This window comes from Bos grunniens, chromosome 8 (genome assembly GCF_055505025.1).
Source record: "Bos grunniens cultivar Pamir isolate PY7600 chromosome 8, Bosgru_T2T1.0, whole genome shotgun sequence".
Lineage (NCBI taxonomy): Eukaryota > Metazoa > Chordata > Mammalia > Artiodactyla > Bovidae > Bos > Bos grunniens.
The window spans coordinates 19,524,751-19,543,270 of NC_141172.1; the positions used below are offsets into that span (position 1 = coordinate 19,524,751).

At 38.4% G+C, this 18,520-nt stretch overlaps 1 protein-coding gene across 1 annotated transcript in view; it reads right to left on the reverse strand.

The window, feature by feature from the left end:
- Positions 1-11,847: 11,847 nt before the first annotated feature.
- Positions 11,848-18,520, reverse strand: part of LOC147366722 (uncharacterized) — a 191,460-nt gene continuing 184,787 nt past the window's right edge. The window contains exon 4 of the mRNA XM_086414266.1: positions 11,848-12,044. Coding sequence (XP_086270392.1) covers positions 11,874-12,044 — 171 coding nt within the window. The 3' untranslated portion in view covers positions 11,848-11,873. The remainder of the gene's footprint in view (positions 12,045-18,520) is intronic.

Below are 18,520 nucleotides of genomic sequence, written 5' to 3' on the forward strand. Positions count from 1 at the left end.
TTGTTTGCTGAGAGGAGGTTACTATTTATAGGGAATTGATGTCAGGTGGGCTCATCAGTTACCAAGGACTAACTAAGCCTAGTAATCAAGAGAATTAGGTAGTGATGTGAGTGAAGAAGGGCCGGATTGAGCAGGGAATGTACACAGAGCAAGAGAATAGAATGGCCTAACCATACACTACCTCTACACTGGTTTATGAAGAAATCAAATGTATGGATCCTTTCCATGACAAAATGTGTGTGAGAGAGATAAAAAGTATGTAAACTTATGCAATTTTATCACTGTGAAGACTCAGAACAACTTTAAAAGTCTGAAGCAATAAATATACAATATACATTCCAGAAAATGCATGGAGACTTTTAGTCAAGATGATGCGGTTCGTTTGTGTTTTGTATGTTGGGCTAGATGACTTTTCTTTGCCACTCCTATGGCAGGAAGCAGGGTAAAGAAGTGTAGAGAAGGGTTTGTTTCATAAATGTGTGTGTGTGTCTGTGTGTCTGGGTAAGAAACAGGGGCAGTTACATTTTTTCTTTTTCTGTGGCAGTAGTGTGATATCCATACCTGAATGGTGACACTACAGATGCTTTTCACCCAAATTTTAATGCCAGCTTTCTTTTCTTCCTCTGATTCCTATCATCTCTTGTTCTTGTCTTTATCCTTCCTAAGTAAAGACTTGACTAGGTTTTCTTTACTTACAGAAAATCTAGGACATGATAGGCAGAGACAGACCATTGGAGTTGGAGTGAAAATTTTGCTGTTTGCCTTTGGCCACACAATTTAAGGAACTGGCTGGACCCTCTTCTTCAATGCACTTCACCCAGATACTTGAGTGGTAAACTCCCTATCACTTCAAGTCTTTGCTCATCATTTCATCATGCTGCTGCTGCTGCTGCTGCTGTGGCTTATTTTAATGACCTTATTTGATATTGAAACTGGAGACCCCAGCACTCCTATTTCCCTTTCCCAGACTCCATTTTTACCATAACATTTATCACTTCTAATATATACTGTAATTTACTTGTTTATTATGTCTATTATTTTTTCAACACCTCATTATCCCTAGAACACCTATGCTAGATAGAACACAAGCTCTATGTTGGCAGAGATTTCTGTTTGTGCATGAATGTATGCCAAGCACATAGGATAATGCTTGGGATGTAGACTGTGTTTCACAACTATTTTGCTGAATGAGTAAATGTGTCACTCTGATAGTCGGAAGCAACCATATCCAGATTTCACTGGTCCCAGCTGAAGAATGGCATATACCATAATTGGAAGATTTAGTAGGAACCCGACCACAGGGACTGACCACAGGGCTTTTGAAGTCTTCAGTGACTGAGGATGAAGTTAGAGAAGTTCTGCATATTGCTCTACTACATCTTTCTTCTTTTAACCCACCATCAAGGCAATTTTATCCATCATCTGAGTGTACAACTGAAAAGTTCTTACAAAAACTATCACCATTCTGATGGACAGTCAGATCATGTCCCCTGAGGAAGACAAACACATGATTTTATATTCCAGAAGACAGTAAAAGTTTACTTATGGTTTCAACGTTTTTAGGTTGTTTCGAATTCTTACAGTTTCACACAGTCATCTCTCTCATGTTTCATCGTGTACAGCAGCGGTCCCCAAATTTTGCACCAGGGATTGGCTTCATGGAAGACAATTTCCCCATGGATTGAGGGGATGGTTTCAGAATGACTCAAATATATTTTACTTATCATGCACTTTATTTCTATTATTATCACATCAGTTCCACCTCGATCATCAGGCCTTAGATCCTGGAGGTTGGGGACTCCTGACATAAAGCGTCCATACATGACCATGTGACTTATCCATAAGTCAGTGTTAGAGGATGTTTTATGTGAACTATTCTTTAAGCATGCTAAAGTTAAAAAATAGAAATGTGGAACATGTTCAGTAAAAGGTGCTAATTGCAAAAAACTATTTGTGTGTGTGTGTGTGTTGGGAATGGGAGAATAGAGACAGTTATTAAACCACTGTACATAAAACCTTAAATGAAGAAAACTAAGGCAAAATTTTGAGACTGTAGAAAAGCAATTTCTCCAAATTTGAATAAACTGCTTTGGGCAACAGACAAGACATCTCCAGCCGCAGCCACAATTAGAGCCTATAGAGGAAGACTCCTTAAACCTGATACCAATAGTGTTAGAAACATGGAAGGGTTAGTGACAACAAATCAGACGTGTTTGCCTACAACCTCTCAGCGTATTTGGACACACTTCTTCAAATAAGAAGCTGTTCTTCCGGGTTCACAAGACTCCCTTTTCTTCAAAGGAAGGACTAAATTTAGACTTTCACTATAGAAACATGGAAATTTGTAAATAATGCTGTCATATATGTCTATTCAGAAATACTCTCCATCCTTCCAGAAGGAACCATTACCTCACACTGGGTGTGAAAACCTGATTTAATCTGTAGTGGTACAATACGGGTTCCCATTCTCGGTTCTTTCTGATTTACCCTGAATTCAACCTTGGGTATTAAAAATATTTTCTTATGTTTACTTACTACCTATACTAATTAATGGGAAATAAGACTTAAATTTTTCCTCACCCATATCTGCAGTGTTTATGAAAGTGAAAGTGTTAATTGCTCCATCATGTCTGACTCTTTGCAACCCCATGAACTATAGCCCACCAGGCTGTTTTGTCCATGGAATTCTCCAGGCAAGAATACTAAGGAAGTGGGTTGCATACTGTCCTCCAGGGGATCTTTCTGATCCAAGGATTGAAGCTGGGTCTCCTGCACTGCAGGCAGATTCTTCACAGTCTGAGCCACATAGTGTTTATGATAATTATTGAATCTAAATTATCACCTCTTCTTTTAATTCAAAGTTACATGTTTTGTTTCAAATACATATTTCTGCCTCATCTCAGTCAATTCTTTTGTCTGCTACAATCGAGGTAGGCATGTGGACCAAAGACCTGTAAGGATCTGTCTACCATGGCCTATTTGGAAATTCACATTTGTGCTTTGAGTGACACAAGTGAGGAAGCTGGCTTATTTCAAGCCAATTATTGGGTTTCCAAATTTTTTTTTTAATTTTTCTAATTTTATTTTATTTTTAAACTTTACATAATTGTATTAGTTTTGCCAAATATCAAAATGAATCCGCCACAGGTATACATGTTAATGAACCATATCGAAAGAGCTTTAATCTACTGGTTTCCTATTTCTGGATGAATTTTGAGTCATTTAAGTCAGTTATACTGAGGAAAAGGCTAGGACCTTGGAATGAATTATCCTCAGTACTAGATCTGTATAGCAGCTGAGAGCATCAAGCGATCTAACACTCTAGAGAAGACATGTATTGTAGAAAGGGGATTTTTATAAGAGTTTTGAAAGTCTATGCACTAGGATCCTTTTATTTAAGAGACATGAGAAAAATGGGGATCCCTTCTGCATGCTGTATTGCTTCTAGGCATTCAAATTTATTATGAATTATATCACACTAAAATTAGACTAGTCATAGATCTTTTAAAATATTATATTATTCATAAAAATTATTTACAGTTTTTCTTTTTTCCAATTTACTTATGATTTGATCTATTACTAAATTCTATTTTCCTTAGAGCTTTTGCTCATGACTTTTTTCATATAGTAAATAATTACATAATTGATTTAATTTATCTTTTTGCTTTCTAAAATCAAATCTTTACTTTTTAAAAATATATAATATACACATATATTTATATATAAATGTTTATATGCACATGTATATATAAATATGTGTGTGCATGTGTGTGGTGGTAATGGTGGTTTAGTTATTAAGCCGTGTCTGACTCTTGCGACCCCATGGACTGTAGCCTGCCAGGCTCCTCTGTCCGTGGGATTCTCCAGGCAAGAATACTGGAGTGGGTTGCCATTTCCTTCTCCAGGGGATCTTCTCGACCCAGGATTTGAACCCAGGTCTCCTGCACTGCAGGCAGATTCTTTGCTGACTGAGCTATGAAGGAAGCCCTCCCATTGTATATGATGAGCAATTTATCACAGTGAATGCTATATTCTCTTCTCTACAACATATGTGTATTTGTATATATATATGTATACATAGATACATATATATATATATATAGGCAAGATTTATTGTAAATAACTGTAGTCTTCTGGTCTTCTGCCCCACTTCTTCCCATCTCCAGCTACTCTGATACCAATCTCATCACTTTTTGATATTTAACTGATAAGTTCTAAGTAAATATGATTAGACTGTTTGCTTTTACAATATTAGGCACAATGACAAGATCTATTGATATTTATAATTCTAATTTATTGGAAAATTAGAATTGACTCATTTATGACACTGCTTTCTTTTTCTGCATACTCATACACAAACCTTTCTTCCTCCAAATCTCAACATAATGATATCTAAAATTTTGTTTAAGTCAATATTTATTATAGTAGTATTATAATTATGAATTGAAGCACAAGCTGGAATCAAGATTGCCGGGAGAAATCTCAATAACCTCAGATATGCAGATGATACCACCCTTATGGCAGAAGGTGAAGAGGAACTAAAAAGCCTCTTGATGAAGGTAAAAGAGGAGAGTGAAAAAGTTGGCTTAAAGCTCAACATTTAGAAAACAAAGATCATGGCATCTGGTCCCATCACTTCGTGGGAAATAGATGGGGAAACAGTGGAAAGAGTGTCAGACTTTATTTTTCTGGGCTCCAAAATCACTGCAGATGGTGACTGCAGCCATGAAATTAAAAGATGCTTACTCCTTGGAAGGAAAGTTATGACCAACCTAGATAGCATATTGAAAAGCAGAGACATTACTTTGCCAACAAAGGTCTGTCTAGTCAAGGCTATGGTTTTTCCTGTGGTCATGTATGGATGTGAGAGTTGGACTGTGAAGAAGGCTGAGCACTGAAGAATTGATGCTTTTGAACTGTGGTGTTGGAGAAGACTCTTGAGAGTCCCTTGGACTGCAAGGAGATGCAACCAGTCCATTCTGAAGGAGATCAGCCCTGGGATTTCTTTGGAAGGAATGATGCTAAAGCTGAAACTCCAGTACTTTGGCCACCTCATGTGAAGAGTTGACTCATTGGAAAAGACTCTGATGCTGGGAGGGATTGGGGGCAGGAGGAGAAGGGGACGACAGAGGATGAGATGGCTGGATGGCATCACCGACTTGATGGACATGAGTTTGAGTGAACTCTGGGAGTTGGTGTTGGACAGGAAGGCCTGGTGTGCTGCAATTCATGGGGTCACAGAGTTGGACACGACTGAGCGACTGAACTGAACTGAAATATAATTCAGCATTAACCTACATGGTAATACATTTATTTCTTTTCCTATAAGTTAAAAATGGTATTTTTTTCTCCTGTGAAACTTTTCAATGGATAGATCATAAAATATTCCTTAAACTCTTTGACAGAAAGGCAAATTCTTTCCACTGGGAACAAGCACATCAACAAACTAAAGGTTCCATATTCTTCTGAAAGATATCACTTCCAGAGCCATCCATATTTCTGCTCCGATTGGACTGATGGCTTGGTAGGCCTTGCATATTTATCCAGTGGTTTTTCTTCATTATTTTAGGAATTTCCTTTGTCCCTTTTAACTGTTGTTTGCCCTGTTTTTGTGGATCCCATTTCTTTCTCTTTCTAGATTTACTCTTTCACTTTAGTGAGCACATGCCTACAATATGGGTAAAAAGAAAGTTAGATTTTTGAGTCTTTTTCTTTTCTGGGGGTGGGGGGTGCTGCTGTGTGGTTTCTGAGTTCTTAGTTCCCCAATGAGTGTTTGAACCCAGGCCCTCTGCACTGACAGAGAAGGCAATGGCATCCCACTCCAGTACTCTTGCCTGGAAAATCCCATGGACAGAGGAGCCTGGTAGGCTGCAGTCCATGGGGTTTCGAAGAGCCGGACATGACTGAGCGACTTCACTTTCACTTTTCACTTTATGCATTGGAGAAGGAAATGGCAACCCACTCCAGTGTTCTTGCCTGGAGAATCCCAGGGATGGCGGAGCCTGGTGGGCTGCCATCTCTGGGGTCACACAGAGTCAGACACGACTGAAGCGACTTAGCAGCAGTAGCAGCAGCCTCTGCACTGAAATGGTATGGTCCTAAACACTGGACCACCAGAGAATTCCCTTTGATTCTTTTACATGACTAAAAATAACTTTATTCAACCTTAGTTTTATGCAGAATTCCATTTGTCTGTCATCTCACCCAGTTACTTTTATATAGACCTTACAGTTATTTTATTTTTGGAAATTTTGCTATAAATGAGCATTACTCAAAAGTTAGGCATTCACAAGTTTCTTTCTCTTTTTTTTTGGTATGGTTCAGGTAGTCATCTTGGCTATATCCTATTTAAAACTTCTCTAGATGAAAGCTGCTATAACTATGCATATGACATAAACCCTTGGGCATTAATTACGTATGTAAATATGTTTACTTCACTAGGGATATAGTCTGAAATTTTGTATATAGAATATATGGTTATATTTTCTTTAGATAACTAACTCTACTGGTAAATTATCATAGAAAGAATGATTGCTATTCTAAATCTAATATTACTTAAGGTATATATTCAGGTTATACTATATATATTATATATATATTATATATTATAGTTCCTGAGCATGTGGGGTTTATGTAGAACTAATAGGAAATAGGCCATAGGGTTGTATACAAGAGATTTTGGAAAGCTGAATTGAATTTGAAGCACTGTGACTAGGAATTTCAAGGCTGGGTTGGATCCCCTCAGTACAACCTAGAATTAAATTATGATGTATTGTCTATCAGGAAGGCACATTAGAGACTCAGTGCCCAAGGTTTTTATTGGGGCTTGGTTAGACAAGCACCATCTGCCTATCATGGATGAAAATTTGAGATTCCCAGAAGAAAAGTGGTTGTTCAGCATAAACCATATAGTTTGCACAGGTTAGGCACAGTGAGCCAATAATATCTGTCAGGGAATGGTGGGAACCTACAAGAAAGCCAAATTCTAAGAAGTTAGCCAAGGACCAATCTTGGAAGCAGGACTTTATAGCAGTCTTAGTCTTGCTCTGTTAACTTTTTTTTTGGAGAAAAAAGGCAACATAAGGGAACTGAATTTTATCAAGTATCTCTGTGTCAAAATCTTTGATAGACATTTTAACAAGCATGTGTGCTAAGTCGCTCCAGTCATGTAGGACTCTTTGTGACCCCATGGACTATAGCTTGCCAGGCTCCTCTGTCCATGGGATTCTTCAGGCAAGAATACTGGAGTGGGTTGTCATATCCTCCTCCAGGGGATCTTCCTGACCCAGGGATTGAACCCACATCTCCTGCATTGGCAGGCGGGTTCTTTACCACTAGCGCCACGTGGGAAACATTAAAATGTTTTTAATGTATTAAAATATACAGTAGCTCATTTTCATTTTCATGAAATCTCCATGAGGTACAGTGACCGGAGTGCTGAGGCTGAAGGGTGAGGAGAAGTAATGAGAAGTTCCCTTTGTCGCAACCCTTGATTGCCTAGAGATCGATTCTGCTTTCTATAATTATGGCAATTACAAAAGTCTAGAATTGCCATTCAATCCACCCAATTGGTTCAGGACTGATATCCTGATTTAGGAATTTCTTTTTTCCTGTGGATTGCAGTCAGATCAGATCAATCTCTCAGTTGTGTCCGACTCTTTGCGACCCCGTGAATTGCAGCACGCCAGGCCTCCCTGTCCATCACCAACTCCCGGAGGTCACTAGGTCATGTCAATTATTCTTTGAAAAGTTAAATTTGACTTCTATACTGTCTCCATCTAGTACAACACATACCCATATTCTGTTTGCGGTTTCTAAGCTTTCTATGTTTTCCCTTGGCTTCTGAACCTCCTGCAGAAAGTGTAAGCACACAGAAGTAATTTTGTATTTTTCTGTGAAATGGGTGCATTATTTGGTAAATGGCAGAGAAATCAAACATATGTGAATATGTTTAATTTGACGAATTGTATTCCTAATAACCCACTCCAGTGTTCTTGCCTGGAGAATCCCAAGGATGGTGGAGCCTGGTGGGCTGCCATCTATGGGGTTGCACAGAGTCGAACACGACTAAAGTGACTTAGCAGCAGCAGCAGTAGCATCCCTAATAGCCATCTGCCCATGGCACAGGAAGATGTAGCAGAGATCAATGCTTTCTGTCATCCCCATTCCCTTAACTTTCTTTGATAACACAGACCTGCATCACCATTTCTCCTCAACTGGAACCTTTTGGGAAACTCTTTATCTTTCACACGTGGTTCAGGGAGAGTCTGACGTTTGTAACACGTCACTTGATGACCACAGATAATGTTGAACATGTGCTCAAGTTAAGTCAATCAGAATCTATTTCTGTCTCTCCCAAATCTTTTGGAAGTGCAGTGGGGGTAGGAAGAACCCTTTTCTCTCTGGAGGGTTTGGAAAGGATGAGCATAGAAGCTGTTGATGACCTATAGTGGGGGAGGGGAGGAAGGCGACTGGTGGGGAACAGCAGGAAAAAGAAACAATATACTGTCCCTGGTCCATCTCAGGGTCTTCCCCATCCTCCCCATGTTCACAAGCCTTTTTTATTGGCCTGATTAAAGTTACATTTCTGCCTCTACCAACCTCAATGGCCCTGACCACTAGAAGGGTCTATTGTACCTAGAGAGTATTCTTGGAGAGAAGAAAATTAAACTTGGTATCCAAGGTCTCTAAGTGAAATAATAAGGAAAGTTTTTCTAGGAATACATATTCATGAAGAGAACAGAGATAAATCAAGACTATAGGATTAGGCCTACTCTGTCTAAAATATCTCAGGATGAATTTTCTTTCGCTTGGAATTCTAGATCAGGGACCTCATTGCAGGCCTGCCTGAACTAGTCCTCCTGAAACCTGCCAGACTCCTCTCTCCATGGAATTCTCCAGCCAAGAATACTGGAGTGGGTTGCCATTTCCTTCTCCAGGGGATCTTCCGGACCCTGGGGTAGAACCTGGGTCTCCTGCATTGCAGGCAGATTCTTCACTGTCTGAGCCCCCTGGGAGTCCCTCCTAGTATTAAAGAGAGGATCAAGTTCCAGAGGAGCTCTTACCCTGAGGTGGGTATGAAGCCCAAGCTTTCCTCTGTTAAGTCTATATTCTTGGTAGAAGTTCTGAGCAGGTACCTTTAAAATTATAAGAATGCTTCTCAAACAAGATGAATGTCTACTTTTATTTTATTACCTTTATGATCTTTTAAAATATTTATCTCTATAATAAATCAGAAATATGTTTTGTTTCCTGGCATAGCAATCTAACTAAGAGGCAAGACTTTCTACAAACATATAGAAAAAAGTATTCTGAATATTTTCTTTTAGAAGTGCTTTAAAATGTGATTTTGTATAGTCTCTCTAGATGATCTGAAAGAGAATTCTGTACAACTCTTTTTAAGTAACAGGAATAAATTGCAGCATTTTGTTTTCATATCATACAACAAGTGTATCTACCTCTTGGAAACATATTGAGGATTACTATTTCCAAATAATACTTGTTTGTACCAAAGTGAGTTAGTATTTTTGCTCTATTTTCTAACAAAAGAGCTGGTTAATGCAAATTGTGTTTAGGTAGACATCAATATTTTGCTGGGATAAACCGTGGCAGATTTAATTTCTCTTGAAAAGTGGCAGTCATATGACCTTTCTAACTGATTAAATAGAAATTTGATTATTTTGAAGTAATAGCAAAAATCCATCTTTAATTTCATGCATTTTGGTGAGGAGTCATGCAGTTTCCATGCCAGGTTAATGGGAGTTTTCTTACCTGAATGACAAATCTAAAAAGGTACCTCATAATGCAATTATAATGGTCGAGGTAGCTTTTCATTCACAAACTCATATTTAGGTGGTTGAGCTGTATTCTCAAACTGCTTTCAGCAAGTAAATGTTAGCATAGCTAGTCATTAATCTTGCTTTTACTTTTTATTTTGTTAAATGTTAGTTCATTGTTCCCCAATTTCCTAACCCAAATTACCCTCTTTTCTATTAACTAATTTGGGCACAATAGACCACTATCTGCCTATCTGTGAATGATTTATAAATAATTACATTTTCACCAACACATGCATACCAAATCACAGAATAATGTAGTGAGATTATGTGCTTTAAGAGTTTATTTCCAAACTCCTTTGACCTCTGTGTCATCCTGGGTGTCACTCTGAGGTTGTATCTTTTCCTAAGTAACTTGGAGAAATGCTCTCTTTCTCACTGTTGCTCAGGAAAGCAATTTCCCCTCTAATGTGCTACTGCAAAGTAGCAGGAGCTGGTTGCTGTGGGATGTTTGTGTGTTTGCATGGTGCACATTTTTCCCCTGACGACTGCTGTCATATCGACTCACTTTGATAGTCAAAATAAGTCTTTTAAAATGTTTCTCTATACACTCCAGATTAATCCAAACCTAAAACAATCAAGCTGACTTTGTTTGCCTCTTGCAGCACCAGCAACATCAAGATAGCAAACAACACTTCCAGCTTCAAAAATGATTGCCATTGTCGAACATGCAAGAGCCTGATAGAAGGAAGCTTGACTTCTATAAAAGAAATTGTCTCTGGAGGGCTTAGAGTGGCTCAGAAAGAGCTTGCCTGGGGAGTCAGGAAGATGCTATCAATGGCACAGACTCGAGGTGCCATTTCACAGAGTCTCTTTTCTCTTTCTTCCCCTCCACTCTCCCCACCCTTGCCAATGTTAGCAGAAATTCTTGCAAAATTATAGAATGAAGGTGAACAGGACAAAATCAGTAGATTTCTGTGAGTCATGACAGTTTCAACACAACCCCTAGCTGTTCTTCATGTTAAATTATAGTGTGGTGTATTTTAGTGTGCATGGGGATGATTAACCATGAGGCAGGCTCACCTCCAAAAGTGGTACTTTATGTCATCGTGCAACATAAACTGAGAGAGAAATAGAGATGAGGTAGGGGGACAAATGATTTGAATTTATATGATTTTCATCTCATTATCTTAATGCATGGTATAGACAGCAGACTTGCTAACTTCAAATGTCCCCATTAACAAAAGAGATCCGTAATAACACCTGGGTTTCACAATGCCAGTGCTCAAACGGCCCCAGGGATCTTTCTTAAAGACCTGATATTAACTATGGGGATCCTGACATGACATTTAAAACAAAACAAAACAAAAGAAGTATCTTTACAGAATGAAGCATCAAAATGATCTCTTATAATTAGTGAAGTTTAAGAAGAAAGGATAATACCTTTTCTACTTGAGATAGACCTGCATTCAGACAGGAAGCCAGAATTTTTGTTTTAGATGTCCTAGAGTAGTGGAATGACTTTGAAATAGCAGTAGCTAACAATTATTGAGCTCTTATTGCGTGCCAGAAATTATGCTAATTGTCTGTACCAGTACACGGTGGACTCACATCGCCTCTATGAATTAAGTATGTACTTAGTAGGTCCATTTTATAGAGGGGAGTACTAAGGCTTAGAGAGATCAATTTCTTTGCCACCTTGCTAGTCAGTGGTGGGCCTTTGAGGGTTTTTCTCTCTCTTAGTGGGGAAAAAACCAAAGTGAGAGCTGTACTGCTTTGAAAATGTAAAATCATTGGTATAATTGGGAGGCAAAACTCCATGGTTCATCTTGCCACATTTAGAGTCCTAACTGAAATAGGACCCTGGTTTTCTGAGGCAAGCTCACCAGTATCAAACACCATTTTTGTTTGACTGCAGATGAGAACTATGAATGCATTTGTTTCTGTTTGCACCCTTTTCCAGCTGAAAACCTCTCTTGTTAGCTGTCAACAATGTCACTTCCACATTTTCATGTGATGGGTTTCTACTGCTGCTTATTTTGAAACAGAGGTGATAATTAATCTTCCCACATTCAAGCATGCAAACATATTTCAATTTCAAATGAGATAAGACCCAAGCTGAAACACCCACACTTGTATTTTAGATAGCTTTGTACATGCATTGTAACTGGCCTGAATTTTCTCTGTGGCAGTCACATTATCGATGATGAGTGTAGAAGTCTTATTTCTAACGGACAGCATCAGCAGAAAAGGAAGTAGACACATTAGCTGGAAGGAAGAAAGGAAATGGGAATCAGGTTAGTCATTTTGCTGATCCTATACATTTCTCTGATTCATCTACTTGTTTTTAAATAACAGCATAATTTTGAAACTTACCTATAGTATCAGGTAAATATATCTTTTCCTACATTCACTGTCACTGATTTTGAAGTCAAATCTGATCACAGCACAGAATCAGAACCGTAAGAGATTTGTCATCATGTTGTTTATATTTACATGTATGTGTCTGGATACTGATTTCTGGACTAGGATTTTAATAAAGATTATTTACTGGGGGCTCCATACTGCTAGTTTAGAATAAGTTCACCTCAAGCCATAAGAATAGAGAATAAAATTTTAAAGGGTTACATTCTAATATCTTCTGTTTATGTATTTCATATATGGTTCAGTTTTCATGGAGTTTCTCTTGAAGAAACTACAAATCCCAGTTAGAACCCTAAATAACATGACATATTATCAGATCAGATCAGTCGCTCAGTCGTGTCCGACTCTTTTCGACTCCATGAATCACAGCACTCCAGGCCTACCTGTTCATCACCAACTCCTAGAGTTCACTCAGACTCACGTCCATCAAGTCAGTGATGCCATCCAGCCATCTCATCCTCTGTCGTCCCCTTCTCCTCCTGCCCTCAATCCCTCCCAGCATGAGAGTCTTTTCCAATGAGTCAACTCTTCGCATGAGGTGGCCAAAGTACTGGAGTTTCAGCTTTAGCATCATTCCTTCCAAAGAACACCCAAGGCTGATCTCCTTCAGAATGGACTGGATGGATCTCCTTGCAGTCCAAGGGACTCTCAAGAATCTTCTCCAACACCACAGTTCAAAAGCATCAATTCTTTGGCGCTCAGCCTTCTTCACAGTCCAACTCTCACATCCATACATGACCACAGGAAAAACCATAGCCTTGACTAGACGAACCTTTGTTGGCAAAGTAATGTCTCTGCTTTTGAATATGCTATCTAGGTTGGTCATAACTTTCCTTCCAAGGAGTAAGCGTCTTTTAATTTTATGGCTGAAGTCACCATCTGTAGTGATTTTGGAGCCCAGAAAAATAAAGTCTGACACTGTTTCCACTGTTTCCCCATCTATTTCCCATGAAGTGGTGGGACCGGATGCTATGATCTTCATTTTCTGAATGTTGAGTTTTAAGCCAACTTTTTCACTCTCCACTTTCACTTTCAAGAGGCTTTTTAGTTCCTCTTCACTTTCGGCCATAAGGGTTGTGTCATCTGAGGTTATTGATATTTCTCCCGGCAATCTTGATTCCAGCTTGTGTTTCTTCCAGTCCAGCGTTTCTCATGATGTACTCTGCATATAAGTTAAATAAACAGGGTGACAATATACAGCCTTGATGTACTCCTTTTCCTATTTGGAACCAGTCTGTTGTTCCATGTCCAGTTCTAACTGTTGCTTCCTGACCAGCATACAAATTTCTCAAGAGGCAGATCTAGATATGAACATACATGCTAAGTAGCTTCAGTCATGTCCAACTCTTTGCAACCCTGTGGACTGCAGCATTCCAGGCTCCTCTCTCCATTGGGTTCTCCAATCAAGAATCCTGGAGTGGGTTGCCATGCCCTCCTCCAGGGAATCTTCCTGACCCAGGGATCGAACTTGTGTCTCCTACAGCTCCTATATTGCAGGCAGATTCTGTACTGCTTAGCCACCAGGAAAGCCCCTTCTTATAGGTATATATTCCTAAGGAGGCCAGCCCAGGGTCTTATATACATAACATACAGTTCTTGGCAGGCACATATTCTGGGTTCTCATATTTCACAGAGAACTGCAATAAATCTTTCTCTCTTTTTCTCACTTCTTTTTGTTTTCTCTGGTCTTTTATGTGCTTCCCAGCTGGAAGTGACTTCCAGGATATCTACAGCCACCCATGAATCATGAAGGCTGCTTTAGTTATGGTTGGAGGTTCAGCAACTTCATAGCATGCGTACAAGGAAGTGTAGTTTTCTCACTCTGAATGCTGTTATTAAGATCTTCTGGTAAATACATTCTTTCTTCATTTTATAGATATGTACATATACATGCGTAGATTTATAAATATGTATTTATAAAAACAAAGATGGCAATTTATTTTAGAGTTATAGCTGAAACAAAACAGAAATATTAAGCAAAGGAAAAGGAAAAAAAGGGTGAAATAAAAGTTGTGTACTGCCTTTTCCTTATTTGTCCTATGACTCAAAATTTGATTTGTCACATTTTGCTTCTAGATCAAGTTTTAAGATAGTCATTTTAGTATAAAATATTATTAATAAATATCTATTGGCTGCTAAGTTGCTTCAGTTGTGTCCGACTCTGTGCGACCCCAGGGACTGCACCCTACCAGGCTTCTCCGTCCATGGGATTCTCCAGGCAAGAACACTGGAGTGGGTTGCCATTTAGGTATTATCCAATTAGGTTTTAAATTTTACTTAAAAATAAATGAGGCAATTCTGAAGAAAAAATCCAATTTATGGTTGATTTTTGGGAGGCATATTCTGATTTGGACTCTTTTTCTCTGTATGTAGAGAATTGTATAAGAAAAGTAATGATATGATGGTCCAGAAAACAAGGAAGGTGTGATTTGGAGAAGAATAGATAGTGAAGTTGGGACATAATAATTTGAGGTACTGGGAATTTGATCTAGGAAGACATTCTCAACATAAATCAGGAAATATAAAGATAAATCTTAGAACAGAATTGAGAACCTATACTGTTAACTTAAAAACCTATAATCTATTGTACAAGAAGGTGACATTTAAGACTAATAATAATGGATAACATACATTGAGCATATATTGTATGCCACAGATTGTCCTAAATGCTTTGCATAAATTAACTACTTAATCTGCACAACAACTCTGGGAAGGAGGTATTACTATTGTGCTTATTTAACGGACAAGGGAAGAGAGAACAAAAGGTTAAGTAAATTCCACAAAATCATTCAGCTGGCAAGTGCCAGAGTCATGGTTTCAAACCCAGGCAATCTATTCACAAAGCCAAAATTTTAGGCAGTAAAGAGGATGGCAAAGAAAGAGATGGATCACAGAACATGATAATTTGCACTAATGGGCAAATGAAGTCATGGAGTTAGTGAAGAAGAGAGCAAAAGAGAACACTACTTGGAGAATTATTAGGAAAATCTGAATTGTGTAGTTTCTCAATATCCAAGATAGAAAGGCACTTCATAACATATCAGCAGTGATGTGGAGATCAAGGAGAATGAGGACCTAGTGAAGTCTGCTAGATCAAGAGATTTAGGTCTCTGCAGGAGAGCTACTTCTGACTAAGATCGAATCCCTTAACACCTAGGACTGCAGAAATGTGGCCTCATCTGTGGACACACTGTCAATGATATACAAAGTCAGCATTGGTTTCATAGAATTGAAGATTCTAATGGTTGTAGGCAGTCAGGAAAAAAAAAAAAAAAAAGCCCGGTTTCATGCAAAAGGACTGAAAAGGACTGAGGAGATAAGTACATGGCCCACTTCTTCCAGTTTTCACTTAAATGTTACTGAAGCTGTCCCTGAAGACATTGCAGAAAATAACAACTTTCCCTTGCTCCTTATCTCCCTATTCCTTATCCACCATTTCCTTTTATTTTTTAAGGGGCTTATAAAATATAATCACTTTATTCAAAATATAATCACTTATAAAATATAATTTTATTTTTAAGGGGCTTATAAAACATAATTACTTTATTCAATATAATCACTTTATATTATAGTTGTAAACATAAATACATTTTCTCTAAGAAAAGAAAAAAACAAAGAAAAAAATGCCACTTAACACCGTTTGTATGTGAGTATAGGCCAGAAGAAAAAATATTGATAATATTCATTATCAGGTGACAAAGCTACTAACTTAGTAGCTGAGTACTCCTAAGCTCCTACAACCTGAGTTGACAAACTTCATAAAATGCACAAGATTAAGCTGCTTGATTTTGTGGGACACGTATACTGGGTACCAAGTATGCTACTTTTTGTTCTTATGGTATTTGTTCTTATGGTATATACAGGTAAATATATCATGAGTGGCTTCCAGGTTTGTTTTTTAAAAAAGCCTGGTTTCTGAAGGAACCAAATTTCCATTTCCAGGACTTCCTGGATACTATCTGGATATCTTTTCTATTTATGAGAATAAACTTTAAATGGTGGATTTTGCTTTTCAGGGAACGGGTAAAAAAAAAGAGGGCGGTGCCAGGGAATTGTTTTCTGGAAAACGTATGTCATGTGCCTGTACTTATTTTAGTATAGGAGAGGCAAAGAGGGACGATGACTATGGTATTGCCAGGTGCTATTATGTTCCTTGTGAAGAACAGAGGAAAGTGAGTTATAGTCTAGGTCTTCTGGCTCTGGGGAAAATTTATTCATATCCCTCAATCCATTGGCATGATGTATCAAGATTTCTGCAGGATATTTTATAAACATTTTATTAGTTACTTAAGGACAAAGTAGAAAAGTATGGACTGGGTGTTCAGGCAATTAAGAGGCTCTGCTGCAAGCTAAAAATTTCACCCCAAGATTTCTTTTTTAATAAAGTCACTCAAAAAGGTATACATTTTGTTATCCTGGGCAAAGTAATGTCTCTGCTTTTGAATATGCTATCTAGATTAATCATAACTTTCCTTCCAAGGAGTAAGCGTCTTTTACTTTCATGACTGCAATCACCATCTGCAGTGATTTTGGAGCCCAGAAAAATAAAGTCTGACACTGTTTCCACTGTTTCCCCATCTATTTCCCATGAAGTGATGGAACCAGATGCCATGATCTTTGTTTTCTGAATATTGAGCTTTAAGCCAACTTTTTCACTCTCCTCTTTGACTTTCATCAAGGGGCTTTTTAGTTCCTCTTCACTTTCTGCCATAAGGGTGGTGTCATCTGCATATCTGAGGTTATTGAGATTTCTCCCGGCAATCTTGATTCCAGCTTGTGCTTCTTCCAGCCCAGCGTTTCTCATGATGTACTCTGCATATAAGTTAAATAAGCAGGGTGACAATATACAGCCTTGACGGACTCCTTTTCCTATTTGGAACCAGTCTGTTGTTCCATGTCCAGTTCTAACTGTTGCTTCCTGTCCTGCATATAGGTTTCTCAAGAGGCCAGTCAGGTGGTCTAATATTCCCATCTCTTTCAGAATTTTCCACAGTTTATTGTGATCCAAACAGTCAAAGGCTTTGGCATAGTCAAGAAAGCAGAAATAGATGTTTTTCTGGAACTCTCTTGCTCTTTCCATGATCCAGTGGATGTTGGCAATTTGATCTCTGGTTCCTCTGCCTTTTCTAAAACCAGCTTGAACATCTATAGCATATTAAAAAGCAGAGACATTACTTTGACAACAAAGGTCCGTCTGGTCAAGGTTATGGTTTTTCAGTGGTCAGGTATGGATGTGAGAGTTGGACTGTCAAGAAAGCTGAGCACCGAAGAATTGATGCTTTTGAACTGTGGTATTGGAAAAGACACTTGAGAGTCCCTTGGACTACAAGGAGATCCAACCAGTCCATTCTAAAGGAGATCAGTCCTGGGTGTTCTTTGGAAGGAATGATGATGCTAAAGCTGAAACTCCAATACTTTGGCCACCTCATATGAAGTGTTGACTTATTGGAAAAGACTCTGATGCTGGGAGGGATTGGGGGCAGGAGGAGAAGGGGATGACAGAGGATGAGATGGCTGGATGGCATCACTAACTCGATGGATGTGAGTCTGAGTGAACTTCGGGAGTTGGTGATGGACAGGGAGGCCTGGCGTGCTGCGATTCATGGGATTGCAAAGAGTTGGACAGGACTGAGCGACTGAACTGAATTGAACTGAACTGGGCAATGTCACCCTGGAAGAGGATTTCAGCATTGTACTCCTGAAACCATTTTAAAGACTTTATTTTTGTATTTAATAAAGACTTAGAGAACTATATTTTAATTATCTCCCCAACTAGAGGGACTTTTCAGTAGATGAGACTGTTTCTTCTTCACATTGAAATGCCTGATACTTAGTATGAATTATTTTCACTAAACTACCTATGTGGACAGTCTGTAAGGAATGTCAGCTCATCCTTCAAGAGCAACCAATTTTAAGATGAACACCTGGATATTGTCCATGACATCAGGAGCATATTCAGAGTCAATATACCTCTTCATAAACTCCCAGCAATTTCTGACATGTGTATCTGTGTAATATATGAGAATATGAGGGAAATGTAGAAAAGGAGAGAGAGAAAGGATAAAGAATGGGCACTTCAATTTGTAACTTCAATTCTAATGAGAATACTGGGGGAAATGACTATGTCTATTTGTAAAAGTCAGAAAAACAATATGATTCACTACCTTAACCTTTTTCATTAAAATAGATTGTTTTCTTCCTGTATCTATGTTCATCTTCAACCACAGAAAATTAATCTGAATGTCAAAATAGAATAAAATGTCTTTCACTAAAATAGCATTGCTTATCAATAACATATCTTCAAAGACATGCTCTAAAAG